The following is a 25,611-nucleotide window of genomic DNA, read 5'->3' as shown; positions in this document are numbered from 1 at the left end:
GCCACACAGAGGCACACACTCCTCTCTCTCTCTCTACACTCTCTCCTTTACCATTAAAGAAACAGGTATGGCAAGACACTTCCGACAGCTTAATAATTCCCTGCAGCTCTTTGTACACCACCCCTCCCTCCCTCCCTCCCTCCCTCCCTCCCTCCCTCCCTCCCTCCCTCCCTCATCCCCCCACCTCTTTCTCCCCCCCCCTCTCTTCCTCCCACCCCTCTCTCCTTTACTCTCCACTCCCCTCTCTCTAACACTCTCCCCCTCTCCTGTGCAGCTGAATAGCAGGAGAGCAGCAGGAGAGAGGATTCATCCGTCACAATGCCCAGAGACTCTTAACAGAGACATAATGAGAATATTCCGGATACCATCCTCAACTCACAGGGCTATTCAGCAGGGGTCACCCAGCCAAGGAGAGGAGACTGTCTGTCTCCCTCTCTATCCAATCCTTATTCTAAGTCCTCCAATTTAGCCTGTAGGAGTGAAAACAGTGAAAGGAGAGTGAAGGAGAGTGAGAGGGAGAGTGACGGGAGAGTGACTGGAGAGTGAGGGGAGAGTGAGGGGGGAGTGAGAGGAGAGTGACGGGAGAGTGAAGGGAGAGTGACGGGAGAGTGAGAGGAGAGTGAGGGGAGAGTGACGGGAGAGTGAGAGGAGAGTGAAGGGAGAGTGACGGGAGAGTGAGAGGAGAGTGAAGGGAGGGTGAAGGGAGAGTGAGAGGAGAGTGAGAGGAGAGTGAAGGGAGGGTGAAGGGAGAGTGAAGGGAGAGTGACGGGAGAGTGAAAGACAGGAATGGCAGATCTTCTGTGGTGGGTGGCAGGCAGGCTGTCTTTATGATGCCCGCCAGGGAAGGAGAGGTGGCTAGGGTTCAGGTCAGGGTCAGACAAGCACAGATCACTTTGCTGCACAGGCCACAGGCAAAGGGACACATCTAATACCTCAGCTCCAGACTCCACTAGCTCTGAGACATATGTACACTCACCGTTCGCAAAAATGGATCACTCCTACAAGTCAAGTGGCCGTGGCGTGCTATATAAAGCAGGCAGACAGGCATCAAGGCATTCAGTTACTGTTAGATTGAACGTTAGAACGGGCAGAACCAGTGACCTAAGCGACTTTGAGCGCGGTATGATCGTGGGTGCCAGGCGAGTCGGATCCAGTGTCTCAGAAATGGAAGCATTCCTGGGCTTTTCACACACGACAATGTCTAGAGTTTACAGAGAACGGAGAGACAAACACAAAACATCCAATCAGCTGCAGTTCTGTAAAACAGCTCGTTGATGAGAGAGGTGGAAGGAGAAGGCTAAGAACCGTGCAAGCTAACAGACGGGCCACAAACAGACAAATAACAGCACAGTACAACAGTGGTCGAATTTTGTCACGGAGGGGCGACTATTGCAGTTACCACACTGGGTTCCACTCCTATCAGCTAAAAACAAGAAGTGTCTCCAGTGGGCTGGCCATCACCAACACTGGACAACTGAGGAGAGGAAAAACATCGCCTGGTCTTACGAATCCCGCTTCTTATTGCGTCATGCTGATGGCAGAGTTGGGATTCCCCGAAGAATGTAGGCTGTTCTGGAGGCAAAGGGGAGTCCAACCCGGTACTAGATGGGTGTACCTAATAAACTGTCCGGTGAGTGTATATTCCCCTGAACCACAGTCTGTAGAATATACAAGGACAGGAGGAGTGGTGGTGGTACCTTTTAACAGCCTCAGAAAACAACAAGAGACCGAGACAGACAGAGACGGAGACGGAGAGAGAGAGAGAGAGAGACAGAGAAAGAGAGAGAGACAGAGAGACAGAGAAAGAGAGAGACAGAGAGACAGAGAAAGAGAAAGAGAAAGAGAGACAGACAGAGAAAAAGAGAGAGAGACAGACAGACACAGAGAGCGAGAGACAGCGAAAGAGAGAGACAGAGAGAAAGCGAGAGAGCGGGATAGAGAGAGAGGAATAGAGAGAGAAAGAGAGAGACAGAGAATGCGGGAGAGCGGGATAGAGAGAGAGGAATAGAGAAAGAGAGACACAGAGAGAAATTGAGAGAGAGAAAGAGAGACAGACACACACAGAGAGAAAGAGAGAGAGAGAAAGAGACAGAGAGAGAGCGGGATGCTGTGATGTGGTGTCAGGGATGGGGCTGTAAGCGTTGGCTCATGGTTTTATGGTGTAATGGTTGAATATGAATCCATCCATTCACACAGTGTGTTACAGAAAGATGTGTTTCCAGCTGCCTCGGAGAGAAGCAGAGTAAAACAGCACTTCTAGAGACCGGTCACTGTGTACTCAGCCCTCTAGACAGCCCCTGATTTAGGATGGGCATGCCAAAAAAAAATCCCTTTGGAGGGGTGGGTGGGTTTGGAAAACCCTTTGACTAAGATCAAACTACCAACATTCTACCTGGAGCTACAGAAACTAGATGACAGTTGTAACTACATTTATAGCCCAGAGACAAGACCAGCTGGGAGAACAAGTATCACTGCTCTCTTCCCGTCCCTTTTTAAAATGCACAACTTCAAACATGGTTTTGATGATTGTTAACACAGGAGTAAATTGATTTATTTGAAGGGATGTTTGAAAGTTATTTTTTTTACAGGGAGGGAGGGAAGCTTTGAAGCCATGTGCAGCAGTGTGCTGTGGGATTTTCAGCTGGAATGTGGCTAAAGGCTGGAAGGATGAAGGCTGGAAGGATGAAGGCTGGACTGAATGTTTGCACATTATAAGCAGGAGATTAGTCTTATTATCAGTTGCCAAAACGGAGGACTGGAGGGTGATTGATTACAAGCTAAGCTAACCTGGGGTAACCACCTGCATTACAAGCTAAGCTAACCTGGGGTAACCACCTGCATTACAAGCTAAGCTAACCTGGGGTAACCACCTACATTACAAGCTAAGCTAACCTGGGGTAACCACCTGCATTACAAGCTAAGCTAACCTGGGGTAACCACCTACATTACAAGCTAAGCTAAACTGGGGTAACCACCTGCATTACAAGCTGAGCTAACCTGGGGTAACCACCTGCATTACAAGCTAAGCTAACCTGAGGTAACCACCTGCATTACAAGCTAAGCTAACCAAGGGTAACCACCTGCATTACAAGCTAAGCTAACCAAGGGTAACCACCTGCATTACAAGCTAAGCTAACCTGGGGTAACCACCTGCATTACAAGCTAAGCTAACCTGATGTAACCACCTGCATTACAAGCTAAGCTAACCTGGGGTAACCACCTGCATTACAAGCTAAGCTAACCTGATGTAACCACCTGCATTACAAGCTAAGCTAACCTGGGGTAACCACCTGCATTACAAGCTAAGCTAACCAAGGGTAACCACCTGCATTATAAGCTAAGCTAACCTGGGATAACCACCTGCATTACAAGCTAAGCTAACCTGGGGTAACCACCTGCATTACAAGCTAAGCTAACCTGGGGTAACCACCTGCATTACAAGCTAAGCTAACCTGGGGTAACCACCTGCATTACAAGCTAAGCTAACCTGGGGTAACCACCTGCATTACAAGCTAAGCTAACCTGGGGTAACCACCTACATTACAAGCTAAGCTAACCTGGGGTAACCACCTGCATTACAAGCTAAGCTAACCTGGGGTAACCACCTACATTACAAGCTAAGCTAAACTGGGGTAACCACCTGCATTACAAGCTGAGCTAACCTGGGGTAACCACCTGCATTACAAGCTAAGCTAACCTGAGGTAACCACCTGCATTACAAGCTAAGCTAACCAAGGGTAACCACCTGCATTACAAGCTAAGCTAACCAAGGGTAACCACCTGCATTACAAGCTAAGCTAACCTGGGGTAACCACCTGCATTACAAGCTAAGCTAACCTGATGTAACCACCTGCATTACAAGCTAAGCTAACCTGGGGTAACCACCTGCATTACAAGCTAAGCTAACCTGATGTAACCACCTGCATTACAAGCTAAGCTAACCTGGGGTAACCACCTGCATTACAAGCTAAGCTAACCAAGGGTAACCACCTGCATTATAAGCTAAGCTAACCTGGGATAACCACCTGCATTACAAGCTAAGCTAACCTGGGGTAACCACCTGCATTACAAGCTAAGCTAACCTGATGTAACCACCTGCATTACAAGCTAAGCTAACCAAGGGTAACCACCTGCATTACAAGCTAAGCTAACCAAGGGTAACCACCTGCATTACAAGCTAAGCTAACCTGGGGTAACCACCTGCATTACAAGCTAAGCTAACCTGATGTAACCACCTGCATTACAAGCTAAGCTAACCTGGGGTAACCACCTGCATTACAAGCTAAGCTAACCTGATGTAACCACCTGCATTACAAGCTAAGCTAACCTGGGGTAACCACCTGCATTACAAGCTAAGCTAACCTGGGGTAACCACCTGCATTACAAGCTAAGCTAACCTGGGGTAACCACCTACATTACAAGCTAAGCTAACCTGGGGTAACCACCTGCATTACAAGCTAAGCTAACCTGGGGTAACCACCTACATTACAAGCTAAGCTAACCTGATGTAACCACCTGCATTACAAGCTAAGCTAACCTGGGGTAACCACCTGCATTACAAGCTAAGCTAACCTGGGGTAACCCCCTGCATTACAAGCTAAGCTAACCTGGGGTAACCACCTGCATTACAAGCTAAGCTAACCTGGGGTAACCACCTGCATTACAAGCTAAGCTAACCTGGGGTAACCACCTACATTACAAGCTAACCACACACAGACTAATCTACTACCTGCATTACAATCTAACCCCACACAGACTAATCTAACCTGGGGTAACCACCTACATTACAAGCTAAGCTAACCTGGGGTAACCACCTGCATTACAAGCTAAGCTAACCTGGGGTAACCACCTGCATTACAAGCTAAGCTAACCTGGGGTAACCCCCTGCATTACAAGCTAAGCTAACCTGGGGTAACCACCTGCATTACAAGCTAACCTGTGGTAGCCACCTGTATAAAAGCCAACGTGTTATTCCGGTTGGTAATTTCTCTGTGATAAGAGCATAAAGAGGACGGACAGTCAAACCAAATGTTTCCATGGTGATGTCGTGTATAACAGTACAGACAGTTAAACCTATTGTTTCCATGGTGATGTCGTGTATAACAGTACAGACAGTCAAACCTAATGTTTCCATGGTGATGTCGTGTATAACAGTACAGACAGTTAAACCTATTGTTTCCATGGTGATGTCGTGTATAACAGTACAGACAGTCAAACCTAATGTTTCCATGGTGATGTCGTGTATAACAGTACAGACAGTCAAACCTAATGTTTCCATGGTGATGTCGTGTATAACAGTACAGACAGTCAAACCTAATGTTTCCATGGTGATGTCGTGTATAACAGTACAGACAGTTAAACCTATTGTTTCCATGGTGATGTCGTGTATAACAGTACAGACAGTCAAACCTAATGTTTCCATGGTGATGTCGTGTATAACAGTACAGACAGTCAAACCTAATGTTTCCATGGTGATGTCGTGTATAACAGTACAGACAGTCAAACCTAATGTTTCCATGGTGATGTCGTGTATAACAGTACAGACATTCAAACCTAATGTTTCCATGGTGATGTCGTGTATAACAGTACAGACAGTCAAACCTATTGTTTCCATGGTGATGTCATGTATAACAGTACAGACAGTTAAACCTATTGTTTCCATGGTGATGTTGTGTATAAGCAGACTTCTATAAACTACATCTATATAAACCTTCTAATGTGATCTGTTCTGGTCTTCAACTGTAGTGAAATGCCTGTCTGGGGTGTAGCAGGGGGAGTTGAAGGAAACACTGTGTCTTACCTGCTCATAATATTTGTTGTGAGCCACATAGTACTGGGCGTCAAAGGACTCCTCAGTCACAAGCACCTGCTGGGTCTCCCCAATCTGAAAGACAAGAAAGACTGGCACTTTTAACACAACATTATTTTATCCACAGTTGATACAAAGCTCATGTTATACATGATAAGGAGAGAGAACAAACGCAGAGTGAGACTACAGTATTTCAACTGGACTCAGACCAGGACTATCTCAACTGGAACATGACTGGACTCAGACCAGGACTGTCTCAACTGGAACATGACTGGACTCAGACCAGGACTGTCTCAACTGGAACATGACTGGACTCAGACCAGGACTGTCTCAACTGGAACATGACTGGACTCAGACCAGGACTGTCTCAACTGGAACATGACTGGACTCAGACCAGGACTGTCTCAACTGGAACATGACTGGACTCAGACCAGGACTGTCTCAACTGGAACATGACTGGACTCAGACCAGGACTGTCTCAACTGGAACATGACTGGACTCAGACCAGGACTATCTCAACTGGAACATGACTAGGGTGCCATCTGAGATCAAGGCTGTTTAATGTCTGAATAGGGTGCCATCTGAGATCAAGGCTGTTTAATGTCTGAATAGGGTGCCATCTGAGATCAAGGCTATTTAATGTCTGAATAGGGTGCCATCTGAGCCCAATGCTGTTTAATGTCTGAATAGGGTGCCATCTGAGATCAAGGCTGTTTAATGTCTGAATAGGGTGCCATCTGAGCCCAAGGCTGTTTAATGTCTGAATAGGGTGCCATCTGAGATCAAGGCTGTTTAATGTCTGAATAGGGTGCCATCTGAGATCAAGGCTGTTTAATGTCTGAATAGGGTGCCATCTGAGCCCAAGGCTGTTTAATGTCTAGCGATCACAGCATAAATACATCTCTTTTATTAGCCCGTAAAAAAGGTGCTATTTTAACGAAACCTCACAAACGAAGTTCTGAAATTGGATGTTTTTTAATGTCTCTCTCTCTCTCTCTGTCTCTTCACACCCACAGAAAGAGAATATGTTCCCATCATGAAGATGTGCTAATTAGATGACATAGAAAGAGAGAGGACTAGCTACAACAGGCAGAAACCAACGTGTCCAGGGCTGTCACCAACCCAACACACATACACTACCAATCATTCTGCCAAAGACACACAGATCAAACAAGGAACAAATCCTCAAAGAGAATAGAGGACGTTATCTCATGTCAGTTTGTTTTAATAGTATCTGTTAGTGTAGTAAATGAAATGAAAAAAGAATCCATGATGTGGCTTCTATAGTTAATATCATCTGTGATGAACCAATTAAGGAATGTAGAGTTCCTGATAGCGAGCTAATTGCTTCGAAACTGGTTGCCATGGAGACCGGGGATGTTGAAGGAAGGAGAATCGTCAAATTTTCTACAGAATGTTGGTGTTAAATCACACGGGCACACACACACACACGGGCACACACACACGGGCACACACACACACACACGGGCACACACACACACACGGGCACACACACACACACACACACACACACACACACACACACACACACACACACACACACACACACACACACACACACACACACACACACACACACACACACACACACACACACACACACACACACACACACACACACACACACACACACACACGAGAGAGGCCTGCACTCGTCCTATTAAGTCTCAGACAGACTTCCAATATGCATGTCCATTGTCTATAAGGGCCTCCGTGCTTCTGTCTTCCAAAGGAAAAATACCTAATGCTTAGATAGAAAGAGAGAGAGAGAAAGAGAGCGAGAGCGAGAGAGAGAGAGAGAGAGAGAGAGAGAGAGAGAGAGAGAGAGCTCTTTATCATATCTTAATTGCTTTCACTTTATTTCCAGAAGTGGTTTGGGGAGCAGCTGTCCTTTTGAGAGAGCAGACTAAAAGATGCCCCGTGAAAGCTGCTTGTTGTTTTGGTCTCCCCCCCCTCCTTACCCCTCCCCTTACCCCTCCACTCCTCCCTACTCTCCCCCCTTCCCATCCCCCTCTCCTCAACCACCTCCTTACAATCTCCCCCCCCCCCCCCCCCCCTCCCCAATAGGGGCTGGCAAAAAGAGAGACCGATGAAAAGGCAAGTTGAAAAGGAGGCGATAGAGAAGAGGAGGAGATAGAGGAGAGGAGCCGAAGAGGAGAAGAGAGGAGGCGAAGAAGAAGAGAATAGGAGAAAATAATAGGAGAAGAATAGAGGAGAAGAAGAAGAGAATAGGAGAAGAAGAGAGGAGGAGAAGAAGAGAGGAGGAGAAGAAGAGAATAGGAGAAGAAGAGAATTGGAGAAGAAGAAGAGAATAGGAGAAGAAGAGAGGAGGAGAAGAAGAGAATAGGAGAAGAAGAGAATAGGAGAAGAAGAGAATAGGAGGAGAGAATAGGAGAAGAAGAAGAGGAGGAAAAGGAGAAGAGAGGAGGCTCGATGACAGGCAGGAGCTCCTCTCATCGTCACTCCCCTGGTTGTGTGTGTGTCTCTCCCCTGGTTTCAAGGCTCATTAAAACACACAGCCTGCTCCTCCACCTCCTGTCACCCTGCCCAGAATGCCAAGCAACACAAAGGGGAACATGGAAAAGGCTGTCCGTGCCAACGTTAAAAGTCTGTCTGACATTACAGGGAGAGTATTGGACAGAGAGAGACTGCATGAGGAACACCAACAGACAACTGATGGCCAATACAACACTAATACATTTATACACCCAACATCTATACACCCACTATACCTGAAGGACCAGAGCACCACATTTATACACCCACTATACCTGAAGGACCAGAGCATCTATACACCCACTATACCTGAAGGACCAGAGCATCTATACACCCACTATACCTGAAGGACCAGAGCATCTATACACCCACTATACCTGAAGGACCAGAGCATCTATACACCCACTATACCTGAAGGACCAGAGCACCACATCTATACACCCACTATACCTGAAGGACCAGAGCATCTATACACCCACTATACCTGAAGGACCAGAGCATCTATACACCCACTATACCTGAAGGACCAGAGCATTTATACACCCACTATACCTGAAGGACCAGAGCATCTATACACCCACTATACCTGAAGGACCAGAGCATCTATACACCCACTATACCTGAAGGACCAGAGCATCTATACACCCACTATACCTGAAGGACCAGAGCATCTATACACCCACTATACCTGAAGGACCAGAGCATCTATAAACCCACTATACCTGAAGGACCAGAGCACCACATCTATACACCCACTATACCTGAAGGACCAGAGCATCTATACACCCACTATACCTGAAGGACCAGAGCATCTATACACCCACTATACCTGAAGGACCAGAGCATCTATACACCCACTATACCTGAAGGACCAGAGCATCTATACACCCACTATACCTGAAGGACCAGAGCATCTATACACCCACTATACCTGAAGGACCAGAGCATCTATACACCCACTATACCTGAAGGACCAGAGCATCTATAAACCCACTATACCTGAAGGACCAGAGCACCACATCTATACACCCACTATACCTGAAGGACCAGAGCATCTATACACCCACTATACCTGAAGGACCAGAGCATCTATACACCCACTATACCTGAAGGACCAGAGCACCACATCTATACACCCACTATACCTGAAGGACCAGAGCATCTATACACCCACTATACCTGAAGGACCAGAGCATCTATACACCCACTATACCTGAAGGACCAGAGCATCTATACACCCACTATACCTGAAGGACCAGAGCATCTATACACCCACTATACCTGAAGGACCAGAGCACCACATCTATACACCCACTATACCTGAAGGACACATACATACCATTACAGACACAACTCCTTACTACAGGTAAACAACATGTATTCAGAGCAGCAGCAGAGTAAAGCTCCTTACTACAGGTAAACAACATGTATTCAGACTGCAGAGTAAAGCTCCTTACTACAGGTAAACAACATGTATTCAGACTGCAGAGTAAAGCTCCTTACTACAGGTAAACAACATGTATTCAGACTGCAGAGTAAAGCTCCTTACTACAGGTAAACAACATGTATTCAGAGCAGTCGAGTAAAGCTCCTTACTACAGGTAAACAACATGTATTCAGAGCAACAGCAGAGTAAAGCTCCTTACTACAGGTAAACAACATGTATTCAGAGCAGCAGAGTAAAGCTCCTTACTACAGGTAAACACCATGTATTCAGAGCAGCAGAGTAAAGCTCCTTACTACAGGTAAACACCATGTATTCAGAGCAGCAGCAGAGTAAAGCTCCTTACTACAGGTAAACACCATGTATTCAGAGCAGCAGAGTAAAGCTCCTTACTACAGGTAAACAACATGTATTCAGAGCAGCAGAGTAAAGCTCCTTACTACAGGTAAACAACATGTATTCAGACTGCAGAGTAAAGCTCCTTACTACAGGTAAACAACATGTATTCAGAGCAGCAGAGTAAAGCTCCTTACTACAGGTAAACACCATGTATTCAGACTGCAGAGTAAAGCTCCTTACTACAGGTAAACAACATGTATTCAGAGCAGCAGAGTAAAGCTCCTTACTACAGGTAAACACCATGTATTCAGACTGCAGAGTAAAGCTCCTTACTACAGGTAAACAACATGTATTCAGAGCAGCAGAGTAAAGCTCCTTACTACAGGTAAACAACATGTATTCAGAGCAGCAGAGTAAAGCTCCTTACTACAGGTAAACAACATGTATTCAGACTGCAGAGTAAAGCTCCTTACTACAGGTAAACAACATGTATTCAGAGCAGCAGCAGAGTAAAGCTCCTTACTACAGGTAAACACCATGTATTCAGAGCAGCAGAGTAAAGCTCCTTACTACAGGTAAACAACATGTATTCAGACTGCAGAGTAAAGCTCCTTACTACAGGTAAACAACATGTATTCAGAGCAGCAGAGTAAAGCTCCTTACTACAGGTAAACACCATGTATTCAGACTGCAGAGTAAAGCTCCTTACTACAGGTAAACACCATGTATTCAGAGCAGCAGAGTAAAGCTCCTTACTACAGGTAAACACCATGTATTCAGAGCAGCAGCAGGTAAAGCTCCTTACTACAGGTAAACAACATGTATTCAGACTGCAGAGTAAAGCTCCTTACTACAGGTAAACAACATGTATTCAGACTGCAGAGTAAAGCTCCTTACTACAGGTAAACACCATGTATTCAGACTGCAGAGTAAAGCTCCTTACTACAGGTAAACACCATGTATTCAGAGGAGCAGAGTAAAGCTCCTTACTACAGGTAAACAACATGTATTCAGAGCAGCAGAGTAAAGCTCCTTACTACAGGTAAACAACATGTATTCAGAGCAGCAGAGTAAAGCTCCTTACTACAGGTAAACAACATGTATTCAGACTGCAGAGTAAAGCTCCTTACTACAGGTAAACAACATGTATTCAGAGCAGCAGAGTAAAGCTCCTTACTACAGGTAAACACCATGTATTCAGAGCAGCAGAGTAAAGCTCCTTACTACAGGTAAACACCATGTATTCAGAGCAGCAGAGTAAAGCTCCTTACTACAGGTAAACACCATGTATTCAGACTGCAGAGTAAAGCTCCTTACTACAGGTAAACAACATGTATTCAGACTGCAGAGTAAAGCTCCTTACTACAGGTAAACAACATGTATTCAGACTGCAGAGTAAAGCTCCTTACTACAGGTAAACAACATGTATTCAGAGCAGCAGCAGAGTAAAGCTCCTTACTACAGGTAAACACCATGTATTCAGAGCAGCAGAGTAAAGCTCCTTACTACAGGTAAACACCATGTATTCAGACTGCAGAGTAAAGCTCCTTACTACAGGTAAACACCATGTATTCAGAGCAGCAGCAGAGTAAAGCTCCTTACTACAGGTAAACACCATGTATTCAGAGCAGCAGAGTAAAGCTCCTTACTACAGGTAAACAACATGTATTCAGACTGCAGAGTAAAGCTCCTTACTACAGGTAAACAACATGTATTCAGAGCAGCAGAGTAAAGCTCCTTACTACAGGTAAACACCATGTATTCAGAGCAGCAGAGTAAAGCTCCTTACTACAGGTAAACAACATGTATTCAGAGCAGCAGAGTAAAGCTCCTTACTACAGGTAAACAACATGTATTCAGACTGCAGAGTAAAGCTCCTTACTACAGGTAAACAACATGTATTCAGAGCAGCAGAGTAAAGCTCCTTACTACAGGTAAACAACATGTATTCAGAGCAACAGCAGAGTAAAGCTCCTTACTACAGGTAAACAACATGTATTCAGAGCAGCAGAGTAAAGCTCCTTACTACAGGTAAACACCATGTATTCAGAGCAGCAGAGTAAAGCTCCTTACTACAGGTAAACACCATGTATTCAGAGCAGCAGCAGAGTAAAGCTCCTTACTACAGGTAAACACCATGTATTCAGAGCAGCAGAGTAAAGCTCCTTACTACAGGTAAACAACATGTATTCAGACTGCAGAGTAAAGCTCCTTACTACAGGTAAACAACATGTATTCAGAGCAGCAGAGTAAAGCTCCTTACTACAGGTAAACACCATGTATTCAGACTGCAGAGTAAAGCTCCTTACTACAGGTAAACAACATGTATTCAGAGCAGCAGAGTAAAGCTCCTTACTACAGGTAAACAACATGTATTCAGAGCTGCAGAGTAAAGCTCCTTACTACAGGTAAACAACATGTATTCAGAGCAGCAGAGTAAAGCTCCTTACTACAGGTAAACAACATGTATTCAGAGCAGCAGAGTAAAGATCCTTACTACAGGTAAACAACATGTATTCAGACTGCAGAGTAAAGCTCCTTACTACAGGTAAACAACATGTATTCAGAGCAGCAGCAGAGTAAAGCTCCTTACTACAGGTAAACAACATGTATTCAGAGCAGCAGAGTAAAGCTCCTTACTACAGGTAAACAACATGTATTCAGACTGCAGAGTAAAGCTCCTTACTACAGGTAAACAACATGTATTCAGAGCAGCAGAGTAAAGCTCCTTACTACAGGTAAACACCATGTATTCAGACTGCAGAGTAAAGCTCCTTACTACAGGTAAACACCATGTATTCAGAGCAGCAGAGTAAAGCTCCTTACTACAGGTAAACACCATGTATTCAGACTGCAGAGTAAAGCTCCTTACTACAGGTAAACAACATGTATTCAGAGCAGCAGAGTAAAGCTCCTTACTACAGGTAAACACCATGTATTCAGAGCAGCAGAGTAAAGCTCCTTACTACAGGTAAACAACATGTATTCAGAGCAGCAGAGTAAAGCTCCTTACTACAGGTAAACACCATGTATTCAGAGCAGCAGCAGAGTAAAGCTCCTTACTACAGGTAAACACCATGTATTCAGAGCAGCAGAGTAAAGCTCCTTACTACAGGTAAACAACATGTATTCAGACTGCAGAGTAAAGCTCCTTACTACAGGTAAACAACATGTATTCAGACTGCAGAGTAAAGCTCCTTACTACAGGTAAACACCATGTATTCAGACTGCAGAGTAAAGCTCCTTACTACAGGTAAACACCATGTATTCAGAGGAGCAGAGTAAAGCTCCTTACTACAGGTAAACAACATGTATTCAGAGCAGCAGAGTAAAGCTCCTTACTACAGGTAAACAACATGTATTCAGAGCAGCAGAGTAAAGCTCCTTACTACAGGTAAACAACATGTATTCAGACTGCAGAGTAAAGCTCCTTACTACAGGTAAACAACATGTATTCAGAGCAGCAGAGTAAAGCTCCTTACTACAGGTAAACACCATGTATTCAGACTGCAGAGTAAAGCTCCTTACTACAGGTAAACAACATGTATTCAGAGCAGCAGAGTAAAGCTCCTTACTACAGGTAAACAACATGTATTCAGAGCAGCAGAGTAAAGCTCCTTACTACAGGTAAACAACATGTATTCAGAGCAGCAGAGTAAAGCTCCTTACTACAGGTAAACAACATGTATTCAGAGCAGCAGAGTAAAGCTCCTTACTACAGGTAAACACCATGTATTCAGAGCAGCAGAGTAAAGCTCCTTACTACAGGTAAACAACATGTATTCAGAGCAGCAGCAGAGTAAAGCTCCTTACTACAGGTAAACACCATGTATTCAGAGCAGCAGAGTAAAGCTCCTTACTACAGGTAAACAACATGTATTCAGAGCAGCAGAGTAAAGCTCCTTACTACAGGTAAACAACATGTATTCAGACTGCAGAGTAAAGCTCCTTACTACAGGTAAACAACATGTATTCAGAGCAGCAGAGTAAAGCTCCTTACTACAGGTAAACACCATGTATTCAGACTGCAGAGTAAAGCTCCTTACTACAGGTAAACAACATGTATTCAGAGCAGCAGAGTAAAGCTCCTTACTACAGGTAAACACCATGTATTCAGACTGCAGAGTAAAGCTCCTTACTACAGGTAAACAACATGTATTCAGAGCAGCAGAGTAAAGCTCCTTACTACAGGTAAACAACATGTATTCAGAGCAGCAGAGTAAAGCTCCTTACTACAGGTAAACAACATGTATTCAGACTGCAGAGTAAAGCTCCTTACTACAGGTAAACAACATGTATTCAGAGCAGCAGCAGAGTAAAGCTCCTTACTACAGGTAAACACCATGTATTCAGAGCAGCAGAGTAAAGCTCCTTACTACAGGTAAACAACATGTATTCAGACTGCAGAGTAAAGCTCCTTACTACAGGTAAACAACATGTATTCAGAGCAGCAGAGTAAAGCTCCTTACTACAGGTAAACACCATGTATTCAGACTGCAGAGTAAAGCTCCTTACTACAGGTAAACACCATGTATTCAGAGCAGCAGAGTAAAGCTCCTTACTACAGGTAAACACCATGTATTCAGAGCAGCAGCAGAGTAAAGCTCCTTACTACAGGTAAACAACATGTATTCAGACTGCAGAGTAAAGCTCCTTACTACAGGTAAACAACATGTATTCAGACTGCAGAGTAAAGCTCCTTACTACAGGTAAACACCATGTATTCAGACTGCAGAGTAAAGCTCCTTACTACAGGTAAACACCATGTATTCAGAGGAGCAGAGTAAAGCTCCTTACTACAGGTAAACAACATGTATTCAGAGCAGCAGAGTAAAGCTCCTTACTACAGGTAAACAACATGTATTCAGAGCAGCAGAGTAAAGCTCCTTACTACAGGTAAACAACATGTATTCAGACTGCAGAGTAAAGCTCCTTACTACAGGTAAACAACATGTATTCAGAGCAGCAGAGTAAAGCTCCTTACTACAGGTAAACACCATGTATTCAGAGCAGCAGAGTAAAGCTCCTTACTACAGGTAAACACCATGTATTCAGAGCAGCAGAGTAAAGCTCCTTACTACAGGTAAACACCATGTATTCAGACTGCAGAGTAAAGCTCCTTACTACAGGTAAACAACATGTATTCAGACTGCAGAGTAAAGCTCCTTACTACAGGTAAACAACATGTATTCAGACTGCAGAGTAAAGCTCCTTACTACAGGTAAACAACATGTATTCAGAGCAGCAGCAGAGTAAAGCTCCTTACTACAGGTAAACACCATGTATTCAGAGCAGCAGAGTAAAGCTCCTTACTACAGGTAAACACCATGTATTCAGACTGCAGAGTAAAGCTCCTTACTACAGGTAAACACCATGTATTCAGAGCAGCAGCAGAGTAAAGCTCCTTACTACAGGTAAACACCATGTATTCAGAGCAGCAGAGTAAAGCTCCTTACTACAGGTAAACAACATGTATTCAGACTGCAGAGTAAAGCTCCTTACTACAGGTAAACAACATGTATTCAGAGCAGCAGAGTAAAGGTCCTTACTACAGGTAAACACCATGTATTCAGAGCAGCAGAGTAAAGCTCCTTACTACAGGTAAACAACATGTATTCAGAGCAGCAGAGTAAAGCTCCTTACTACAGGTAAACAACATGTATTCAGACTGCAGAGTAAAGCTCCTTACTACAGGTAAACAACATGTATTCAGAGCAGCAGAGTAAAGCTCCTTACTACAGGTAAACAACATGTATTCAGAGCAACAGCAGAGTAAAGCTCCTTACTACAGGTAAACAACATGTATTCAGAGCAGCAGAGTAAAGCTCCTTACTACAGGTAAACACCATGTATTCAGAGCAGCAGAGTAAAGCTCCTTACTACAGGTAAACACCATGTATTCAGAGCAGCAGCAGAGTAAAGCTCCTTACTACAGGTAAACACCATGTATTCAGAGCAGCAGAGTAAAGCTCCTTACTACAGGTAAACAACATGTATTCAGACTGCAGAGTAAAGCTCCTTACTACAGGTAAACAACATGTATTCAGAGCAGCAGAGTAAAGCTCCTTACTACAGGTAAACACCATGTATTCAGACTGCAGAGTAAAGCTCCTTACTACAGGTAAACAACATGTATTCAGAGCAGCAGAGTAAAGCTCCTTACTACAGGTAAACAACATGTATTCAGACTGCAGAGTAAAGCTCCTTACTACAGGTAAACAACATGTATTCAGAGCAGCAGAGTAAAGCTCCTTACTACAGGTAAACAACATGTATTCAGAGCAGCAGAGTAAAGATCCTTACTACAGGTAAACAACATGTATTCAGACTGCAGAGTAAAGCTCCTTACTACAGGTAAACAACATGTATTCAGAGCAGCAGCAGAGTAAAGCTCCTTACTACAGGTAAACACCATGTATTCAGAGCAGCAGAGTAAAGCTCCTTACTACAGGTAAACAACATGTATTCAGACTGCAGAGTAAAGCTCCTTACTACAGGTAAACAACATGTATTCAGAGCAGCAGAGTAAAGCTCCTTACTACAGGTAAACACCATGTATTCAGACTGCAGAGTAAAGCTCCTTACTACAGGTAAACACCATGTATTCAGAGCAGCAGAGTAAAGCTCCTTACTACAGGTAAACACCATGCATTCAGACTGCAGAGTAAAGCTCCTTACTACAGGTAAACAACATGTATTCAGAGCAGCAGAGTAAAGCTCCTTACTACAGGTAAACACCATGTATTCAGAGCAGCAGAGTAAAGCTCCTTACTACAGGTAAACAACATGTATTCAGAGCAGCAGAGTAAAGCTCCTTACTACAGGTAAACACCATGTATTCAGAGCAGCAGCAGAGTAAAGCTCCTTACTACAGGTAAACACCATGTATTCAGAGCAGCAGAGTAAAGCTCCTTACTACAGGTAAACAACATGTATTCAGACTGCAGAGTAAAGCTCCTTACTACAGGTAAACAACATGTATTCAGACTGCAGAGTAAAGCTCCTTACTACAGGTAAACACCATGTATTCAGACTGCAGAGTAAAGCTCCTTACTACAGGTAAACAACATGTATTCAGAGCAGCAGAGTAAAGCTCCTTACTACAGGTAAACAACATGTATTCAGAGCAGCAGAGTAAAGCTCCTTACTACAGGTAAACAACATGTATTCAGAGCAGCAGAGTAAAGCTCCTTACTACAGGTAAACAACATGTATTCAGACTGCAGAGTAAAGCTCCTTACTACAGGTAAACAACATGTATTCAGAGCAGCAGAGTAAAGCTCCTTACTACAGGTAAACACCATGTATTCAGACTGCAGAGTAAAGCTCCTTACTACAGGTAAACAACATGTATTCAGAGCAGCAGAGTAAAGCTCCTTACTACAGGTAAACAACATGTATTCAGAGCAGCAGAGTAAAGCTCCTTACTACAGGTAAACAACATGTATTCAGAGCAGCAGAGTAAAGCTCCTTACTACAGGTAAACAACATGTATTCAGAGCAGCAGAGTAAAGCTCCTTACTACAGGTAAACACCATGTATTCAGAGCAGCAGAGTAAAGCTCCTTACTACAGGTAAACAACATGTATTCAGAGCAGCAGAGTAAAGCTCCTTACTACAGGTAAACACCATGTATTCAGAGCAGCAGAGTAAAGCTCCTTACTACAGGTAAACACCATGTATTCAGAGCAGCAGAGTAAAGCTCCTTACTACAGGTAAACACCATGTATTCAGACTGCAGAGTAAAGCTCCTTACTACAGGTAAACAACATGTATTCAGACTGCAGAGTAAAGCTCCTTACTACAGGTAAACAACATGTATTCAGACTGCAGAGTAAAGCTCCTTACTACAGGTAAACACCATGTATTCAGACTGCAGAGTAAAGCTCCTTACTACAGGTAAACACCATGTATTCAGACTGCAGAGTAAAGCTCCTTACTACAGGTAAACAACATGTATTCAGACTGCAGAGTAAAGCTCCTTACTATAGGTAAACAACATGTATTCAGAGCAGCAGAGTAAAGCTCCTTACTACAGGTAAACACCATGTATTCAGAGCAGCAGAGTAAAGCTCCTTACTACAGGTAAACACCATGTATTCAGAGCAGCAGCAGAGTAAAGGTCCTTACTACAGGTAAACAACATGTATTCAGAGCAGCAGAGTAAAGCTCCTTACTACAGGTAAACAACATGTATTCAGAGCAGCAGAGTAAAGCTCCTTACTACAGGTAAACACCATGTATTCAGACTGCAGAGTAAAGCTCCTTACTACAGGTAAACAACATGTATTCAGAGCAGCAGCAGAGTAAAGCTCCTTACTACAGGTAAACACCATGTATTCAGAGGAGCAGAGTAAAGCTCCTTACTACAGGTAAACAACATGTATTCAGAGCAGCAGAGTAAAGCTCCTTACTACAGGTAAACAACATGTATTCAGAGCAGCAGCAGAGTAAAGCTCCTTACTACAGGTAAACAACATGTATTCAGAGCAGCAGAGTAAAGCTCCTTACTACAGGTAAACAACATGTATTCAGACTGCAGAGTAAAGCTCCTTACTACAGGTAAACAACATGTATTCAGAGCAGCAGCAGAGTAAAGCTCCTTACTACAGGTAAACACCATGTATTCAGAGCAGCAGAGTAAAGCTCCTTACTACAGGTAAACACCATGTATTCAGACTGCAGAGTAAAGCTCCTTACTACAGGTAAACACCATGTATTCAGAGCAGCAGCAGAGTAAAGCTCCTTACTACAGGTAAACACCATGTATTCAGAGCAGCAGAGTAAAGCTCCTTACTACAGGTAAACAACATGTATTCAGACTGCAGAGTAAAGCTCCTTACTACAGGTAAACAACATGTATTCAGAGCAGCAGAGTAAAGCTCCTTACTACAGGTAAACAACATGTATTCAGACTGCAGAGTAAAGCTCCTTACTACAGGTAAACAACATGTATTCAGAGCAGCAGAGTAAAGCTCCTTACTACAGGTAAACAACATGTATTCAGACTGCAGAGTAAAGCTCCTTACTACAGGTAAACAACATGTATTCAGAGCAGCAGAGTAAAGCTCCTTACTACAGGTAAACACCATGTATTCAGAGCAGCAGAGTAAAGCTCCTTACTACAGGTAAACAACATGTATTCAGAGCAGCAGAGTAAAGGTCCTTACTACAGGTAAACAACATGTATTCAGAGCAGCAGAGTAAAGCTCCTTACTACAGGTAAACACCATGTATTCAGAGCAGCAGCAGAGTAAAGCTCCTTACTACAGGTAAACAACATGTATTCAGAGCAGCAGAGTAAAGCTCCTTACTACAGGTAAACACCATGTATTCAGACTGCAGAGTAAAGCTCCTTACTACAGGTAAACAACATGTATTCAGAGCAGCAGCAGAGTAAAGCTCCTTACTACAGGTAAACAACATGTATTCAGAGCAGCAGAGTAAAGCTCCTTACTACAGGTAAACACCATGTATTCAGAGCAGCAGAGTAAAGCTCCTTACTACAGGTAAACAACATGTATTCAGACTGCAGAGTAAAGCTCCTTACTACAGGTAAACAACATGTATTCAGACTGCAGAGTAAAGCTCCTTACTACAGGTAAACACCATGTATTCAGAGCAGCAGAGTAAAGCTCCTTACTACAGGTAAACAACATGTATTCAGAGCAGCAGAGTAGGCTAGGCAATAAGAAAACACCCTCTGTATGGATGGTTGAATACAGCTCTCATCGAACGAGAGGAGAAAAGCTGAAGTCAGTCACCATACACATCCAATAATTACTAAGGCGGCCGTCCCAAAACGGCACCCTACTTCCTATTTAGTGCACTACTTTTCACCAGAGCCCTACGGGCGGCATTTTTTGGGATGCCACCTTAAATGAGTTGGGTAAACCTCGGTGAAGTCATCAGAGGAGCTCTCTAAAAGCTACCTGGTCTCAGTGATAGGACTCTACGGTCATGTGGATGGAATCTGAGGAGAGATTTGGTAATGATTGGATACATTCACAAATCACCTCAGAGATACTTGACACTGAGACGAGGAGAAAAAGTAAAGTTAGACTTTAGTTGCCTGGTTGTCGATAACAACACAGATAAAATATTGACAAGGAGGAGATTAAAAGAATGTCTCCAAGACGGGAAGTTCACAACACCACAGTGTGGGCTCGTTATAAAAGCTGAACATAACATCAATTATCAATTACTTTGGTTTCTTGCAACAGAAAACTTTCTGACTGTCTAAACAAACTAGAACAGAAATCTTAAAACTACCTGGATTTTTCCTGTTTCTAATTTGCTCCCCGTGTCTCGCTTGTCTGTTTTCTGCCTTGAGGCAGAAGAGCCTAGAAAACTACAATATCTGACAACCTTGTAGAATGAATCATGTAGATACAGCCAGAGGTGAATCTACAGGTAGGGGAGTGTTTATCTTCCCATTTCTCCAACAGAAACCTGGCCAACGTGTGCAGAGAAGGCAGTTGAACCTATCGTTGAACCCGCTGTGCCCGTTAGCCTGGTTCAAGATCAGTAGCCTGTACAACACACAAACACATCTGGGACCAGGCTACGTGACTGTGGCTTTGGGTTCATACTGGTAAAATATAAGGCTAAGAATCCTGTTGATTGTGTTACAGTCCTGAACATGACTCCTGTTGATTGTTCAGTCCTGAACATGACTCCTGTTGATTGTGTTCAGTACTGAACATGACTCCTGTTGATTGTACAGTCCTGAACATGACTCCTGTTGATTGTACAGTCCTGAACATGACTCCTGTTGATTGTGTTCAGTCCTGAACATGACTCCTGTTGATTGTGTTCAGTCCTGAACATGACTCCTGTTGATTGTGTTCAGTACTGAACATGACTCCTGTTGATTGTGTTCAGTCCTGAACATGACTCCTGTTGATTGTGTTCAGTCCTGAACATGACTCCTGTTGATTGTGTTCAGTACTGAACATGACTCCTGTTGATTGTGTTCAGTCCTGAACATGACTCCTGTTGATTGTGTTCAGTACTGAACATGACTCCTGTTGATTGTGTTCAGTACTGAACATGACTCCTGTTGATTGTACAGTCCTGAACATGACTCCTGTTGATTGTGTTCAGTCCTGAACATGACTCCTGTTGATTGTGTTCAGTCCTGAACATGACTCCTGTTGATTGTGTTACAGTCCTGAACATGACTCCTGTTGATTGTGTTCAGTCCTGAACATGACTCCTGTTGATTGTGTTACAGTCCTGAACATGACTCCTGTTGATTGTACAGTCCTGAACATGACTCCTGTTGATTGTGTTCAGTACTGAACATGACTCCTGTTGATTGTGTTCAGTACTGAACATGACTCCTGTTGATTGTGTTCAGTACTGAACATGACTCCTGTTGATTGTGTTCAGTACTGAACATGACTCCTTTTGATTGTGTTCAGTACTGAACATGACTCCTGTTGATTGTACAGAACTGAACATGACTCCTGGCCAAGTAGGTTCCTTGTAGGAGCCGGGGTCAAGGAGAAAAATGAAAGCTGGTGGCTCCAGTCAAAGACAGGAAATAGAGATGAAGAGAGGCAGAGGAAGACTGTGTTTTTTTGCAGTCGGAAACCTTAAACAATACATATCTATGTCTCCTGTTATCTGTGTTGCTGTGCTGCACCTAAGACTCTTCATCATGTAGCCAGGAACCAGGGACAAGGAGAAGACACTGTTGGTTCTAGTCAGAGAGAGGAAGAGGAAGAGAAGAGAGAGGTCCAGGAAGACAGAAGAGGTTTTATATCATGTAACTGTTGGTTCTAGTCAGAGAGAGGAAGAGGAAGAGAAGAGAGAGGTCCAGGAAGACAGAAGAGGTTTAATATCATCTAACTGTTGGTTCTAGTCAGAGAGAGGAAGAGAGAAGAGGTTTTATATCATGTAACTGTTGGTTCTAGTCAGAGAGGAAGACAGAAGAGGTTTTATATCATGTAACTGTTGGTTCTAGTCAGAGAGAGGAAGACGAGAAGAGGTTTTATATCATGCAACTGTTGGTTCTAGGAAGAGAGGAAGAGAGAAGACGGTTTTATATCATGTAACTGTTGGTTCTAGTCAGAGAGGAAGAGAGAAGACGGTTTTATATCATGTAACTGTTGGTTCTAGTCAGAGGAGGAAGACAGAAGAGGTTTTATATCATGTAACTGTTGGTTCTAGTCAGAGAGGAAGAGAGAAGAGGTTTTATATCATGTAACTGTTGGTTCTAGTCAGAGAGGAAGAGAGAAGAGGTTTTATATCATGTAACTGTTGGTTCTAGTCAGAGAGGAAGAGAGAAGAGGTTTTATATCATGTAACTGTTGGTTCTAGTCAGAGAGGAAGACAGAAGAGGTTTTATATCATGTAACTGTTGGTTCTAGTCAGAGAGGAAGAGAGAAGAGGTTTTATATCATGTAACTGTTGGTTCTAGTCAGAGAGGAAGACAGAAGAGGTTTTATATCATGTAACTGTTGGTTCTAGTCAGAGAGGAAGAGAGAAGAGGTTTTATATCATGTAACTAACTGTTGGTTCTAGTCAGAGAGGAAGAGAGAAGAGGTTTTATATCATGTAACTGTTGGTTCTAGTCAGAGAGAAGGAGAGGAAGAGAAGAGAGGTCCATGGAGACAGAAGAGGTTTTATATCATGTAACTGTTGGTTCTAGTCAGCGAGGAAGAGAGAAGAGGTTTTATATCATGTAACTGTTGGTTCTAGTCAGAGAGGAAGAGAGAAGAGGTTTTATATCATGTAATTGTCACTCTAATGAACTGTTGAGGTCTCTAAGTTGTATTTCACTCTATGTTAAAAGTATTACATTTTTTATGTCAGCCATTTCAATAACTACTTTTCAAAAATGCTGAATACGAGTAAAAAGCTTCTGCAAACATAAGGCCTTTTTTTTAATACATATATTTAAAATTGTGACAAAAGAATGATGCCTGTATGAAAACCCCCCCAGTCGTCAATAATTACAAACACCACCACAAACCAGGATGCTGTGACGCTCACAGCACAAATTCTAGTTTGTGGAAAACCTGCTGTCCTTACAAGAAACGGGTGATTTATTTAGTCATTTGAACTAAAGGTGGATGCCTGAGCAGGTGCTCACACCTGGTGTGTGTTCCAATAAGACACATACACCATAAGGAACATCCAGAGACATGAGCTGGCTGGCTGGAGGACGCTGCTGCTGCTGGGGAAACACGTTGTTCAGCCTCGGACTGATGAGGAGACCTGCTGTAGTCTATACACCTCCCAGTGTGTGTGTGTGTGTGTGTGTGTGTGAGGGGGGGGGGCGCTAGTCCAAGCCCCTGAGCCAGAGCGTCATCAAACATTCACACAGAACAGAGTAGAAACAAACATCTGAAGTGAAGGCACAGGTTCCCAGCAGAACACACACACACACACACACACACACACACACACACACACACACACACACACACACACACACACACACACACACACACACACACACACACACACACACACACACACACACACACACACCACACACCACACACACCACTACACTCAGACGAGATATAATAACACATGGGTCCAGAACTAACAACCCACTAATGGAGATATAATAACACATGGGTCCAGTACTAACAACCCACTAATGGAGATATAATAACACATGGGTCCAGAACTAACAACCCACTAATGGAGATATAATAACACATGGGTCCAGAACTAACAACCCACTAATGGAGATATAATAACACATGGGTATAGAACTAACAACCCACTAATGGAGATATAATAACACATGGGTCCAGAACTAACAACCCACTAATGGAGATATAATAACACATGGGTCCAGAACTAACAACCCACTAATGGAGATATAATAACACATGGGTCCAGAACTAACAACCCACTAATGGAGATATAATAACACATGGGTCCAGTACTAACAACCCACTAATGGAGATATAATAACACATGGGTCCAGAACTAACAACCCACTAATGGAGATATAATAACACATGGGTCCAGAACTAACAACCCACTAATGGAGATATAATAACACATGGGTCCAGAACTAACAACCCACTAATGGAGATATAATAACACATGGGTCCAGAACTAACAACCCACTAATGGAGATATAATAACACATGGGTCCAGAACTAACAACCCACTAATGGAGATATAATAACACATGGGTCCAGTACTAACACAAATGCTCATTCAAATGCTAACCGGTTTTCACATTCACTCTTCACACTAATGCTAATTCTAATGCTAACTTGTTCTCCCATTGAGTTTGGCTCAGGCTCCTGTGAGAGAAGCCCAGCTCTGACGGGTAGTTCTGGCAGGTAGACCTTGTTTGCGTCCCCAAATCGCACCCTATTCACTATGCAGTGCACTACTTTTGACCGGGGCCCATAGGACTCTGGTCAAAAGTAGTGCACTACGTAAGGGAATAAGGTACCAATTGGGACACATCCCTTTGACTTTTCACTGCACGGTGGTGGTGTGGAGATCCAACACAGCACAGCGAGGGGCAGAACAATTACACACTAAAACGTGTTATTCACGTCTGTTTACCGTCCAACAAGCCTGCCAGGCCAGCCAAACGCCAAGTTCACACAGAAATAAATAAAGTTGTGAGCACAAACTTAAAGTGCAGGCTACTCCAAAACACTACATTGTACTGTATTGACTGATACTGTTGGGATGTTTAAAAAATGAAACAAAATCGGTAGAGAAACAATTTAGGGGCTAAAATGTGAAGCTGAGAACTTGAAGGTTATTTTTTTCCCACAGCCTGACTGCTGGAGAGAGAAGACAGGAGAGAGGAGAACAGGAGAGAGAGAGGAGAGAGAGAGAGAAGAGAGAACAGGAGAGAGAAGAGAGAGAGGAGAACAGGAGAGAGAGAGAGAAGAGAGGAGAACAGGAGAGAGAAGAGAGAGAGGAGAACAGGAGAGAGAGAGAGAGAGAGAAGAGAGAACAGGAGAGAGAAGAGAGAGAGGAGAACAGGAGAGAGAGAGAAGAGAGGAGAACAGGAGAGAGGAGAACAGGAGAGAGAGAGAGAGAGAGAGAAGAGAGGAGAACAGGAGAGAGGAGAACAGGAGAGAGAGAGAGAGAAGATAGGAGAACAGGAGAGAGGAGAACAGGAGAGAGAGAGAGAGAGAGAGAGAGAGAGAGAGAGCGAGAGAGAGAGAGAGAGAGAAGAGAGGAGAACAGGAGAGAGAGCGAGAGAGAGAGGAGAACAGGAGAGAGAGAGAGAAGAGAGGAGAACAGGAGAGAGGAGAACAGGAGAGAGAGAGAGAGAGAGAAGAGAGGAGAACAGGAGAGAGAGAGAGAGAAGAGAGGAGAACAGGAGAGAGAGAGAGAGAGAAGAGAGGAGAACAGGAGAGAGAAGAGAGGAGCGGAGAACAGGAGAGAGAGAGAAAGCGAGAGAGAGACAGAAAGAGCAGCTCCCATGTCGTTTGTATCTCAGAGAAGAAAACAAACTAAATTCACTTTTTAAAAGAGAGAAAACAGAAAAAGCCTG

The 25,611-nt window shown here is 43.6% G+C and overlaps 1 protein-coding gene across 4 annotated transcripts in view; it reads right to left on the bottom strand.

Annotated features, from left to right (window-relative positions):
* Positions 1-25,611, bottom strand: part of cdkal (CDK5 regulatory subunit-associated protein 1-like 1) — an 839,461-nt gene that overhangs the window by 44,919 nt on the left and 768,931 nt on the right. For all 4 annotated transcript variants that reach the window (XM_082974903.1, XM_082974905.1, XM_082974904.1 and 1 more), the window contains 1 exon segment: positions 5,801-5,884. In XM_082974903.1, the coding sequence (XP_082831029.1) occupies positions 5,801-5,884 (84 nt within the window).

This window comes from Salmo salar, chromosome 05 (genome assembly GCF_965601325.2).
Source record: "Salmo salar chromosome 05, fSalSal1, whole genome shotgun sequence".
Lineage (NCBI taxonomy): Eukaryota > Metazoa > Chordata > Actinopteri > Salmoniformes > Salmonidae > Salmo > Salmo salar.
The sequence above is the reverse complement of the archived record's forward strand: the minus strand, read 5'-3'. Positions and strand labels throughout refer to the sequence as shown.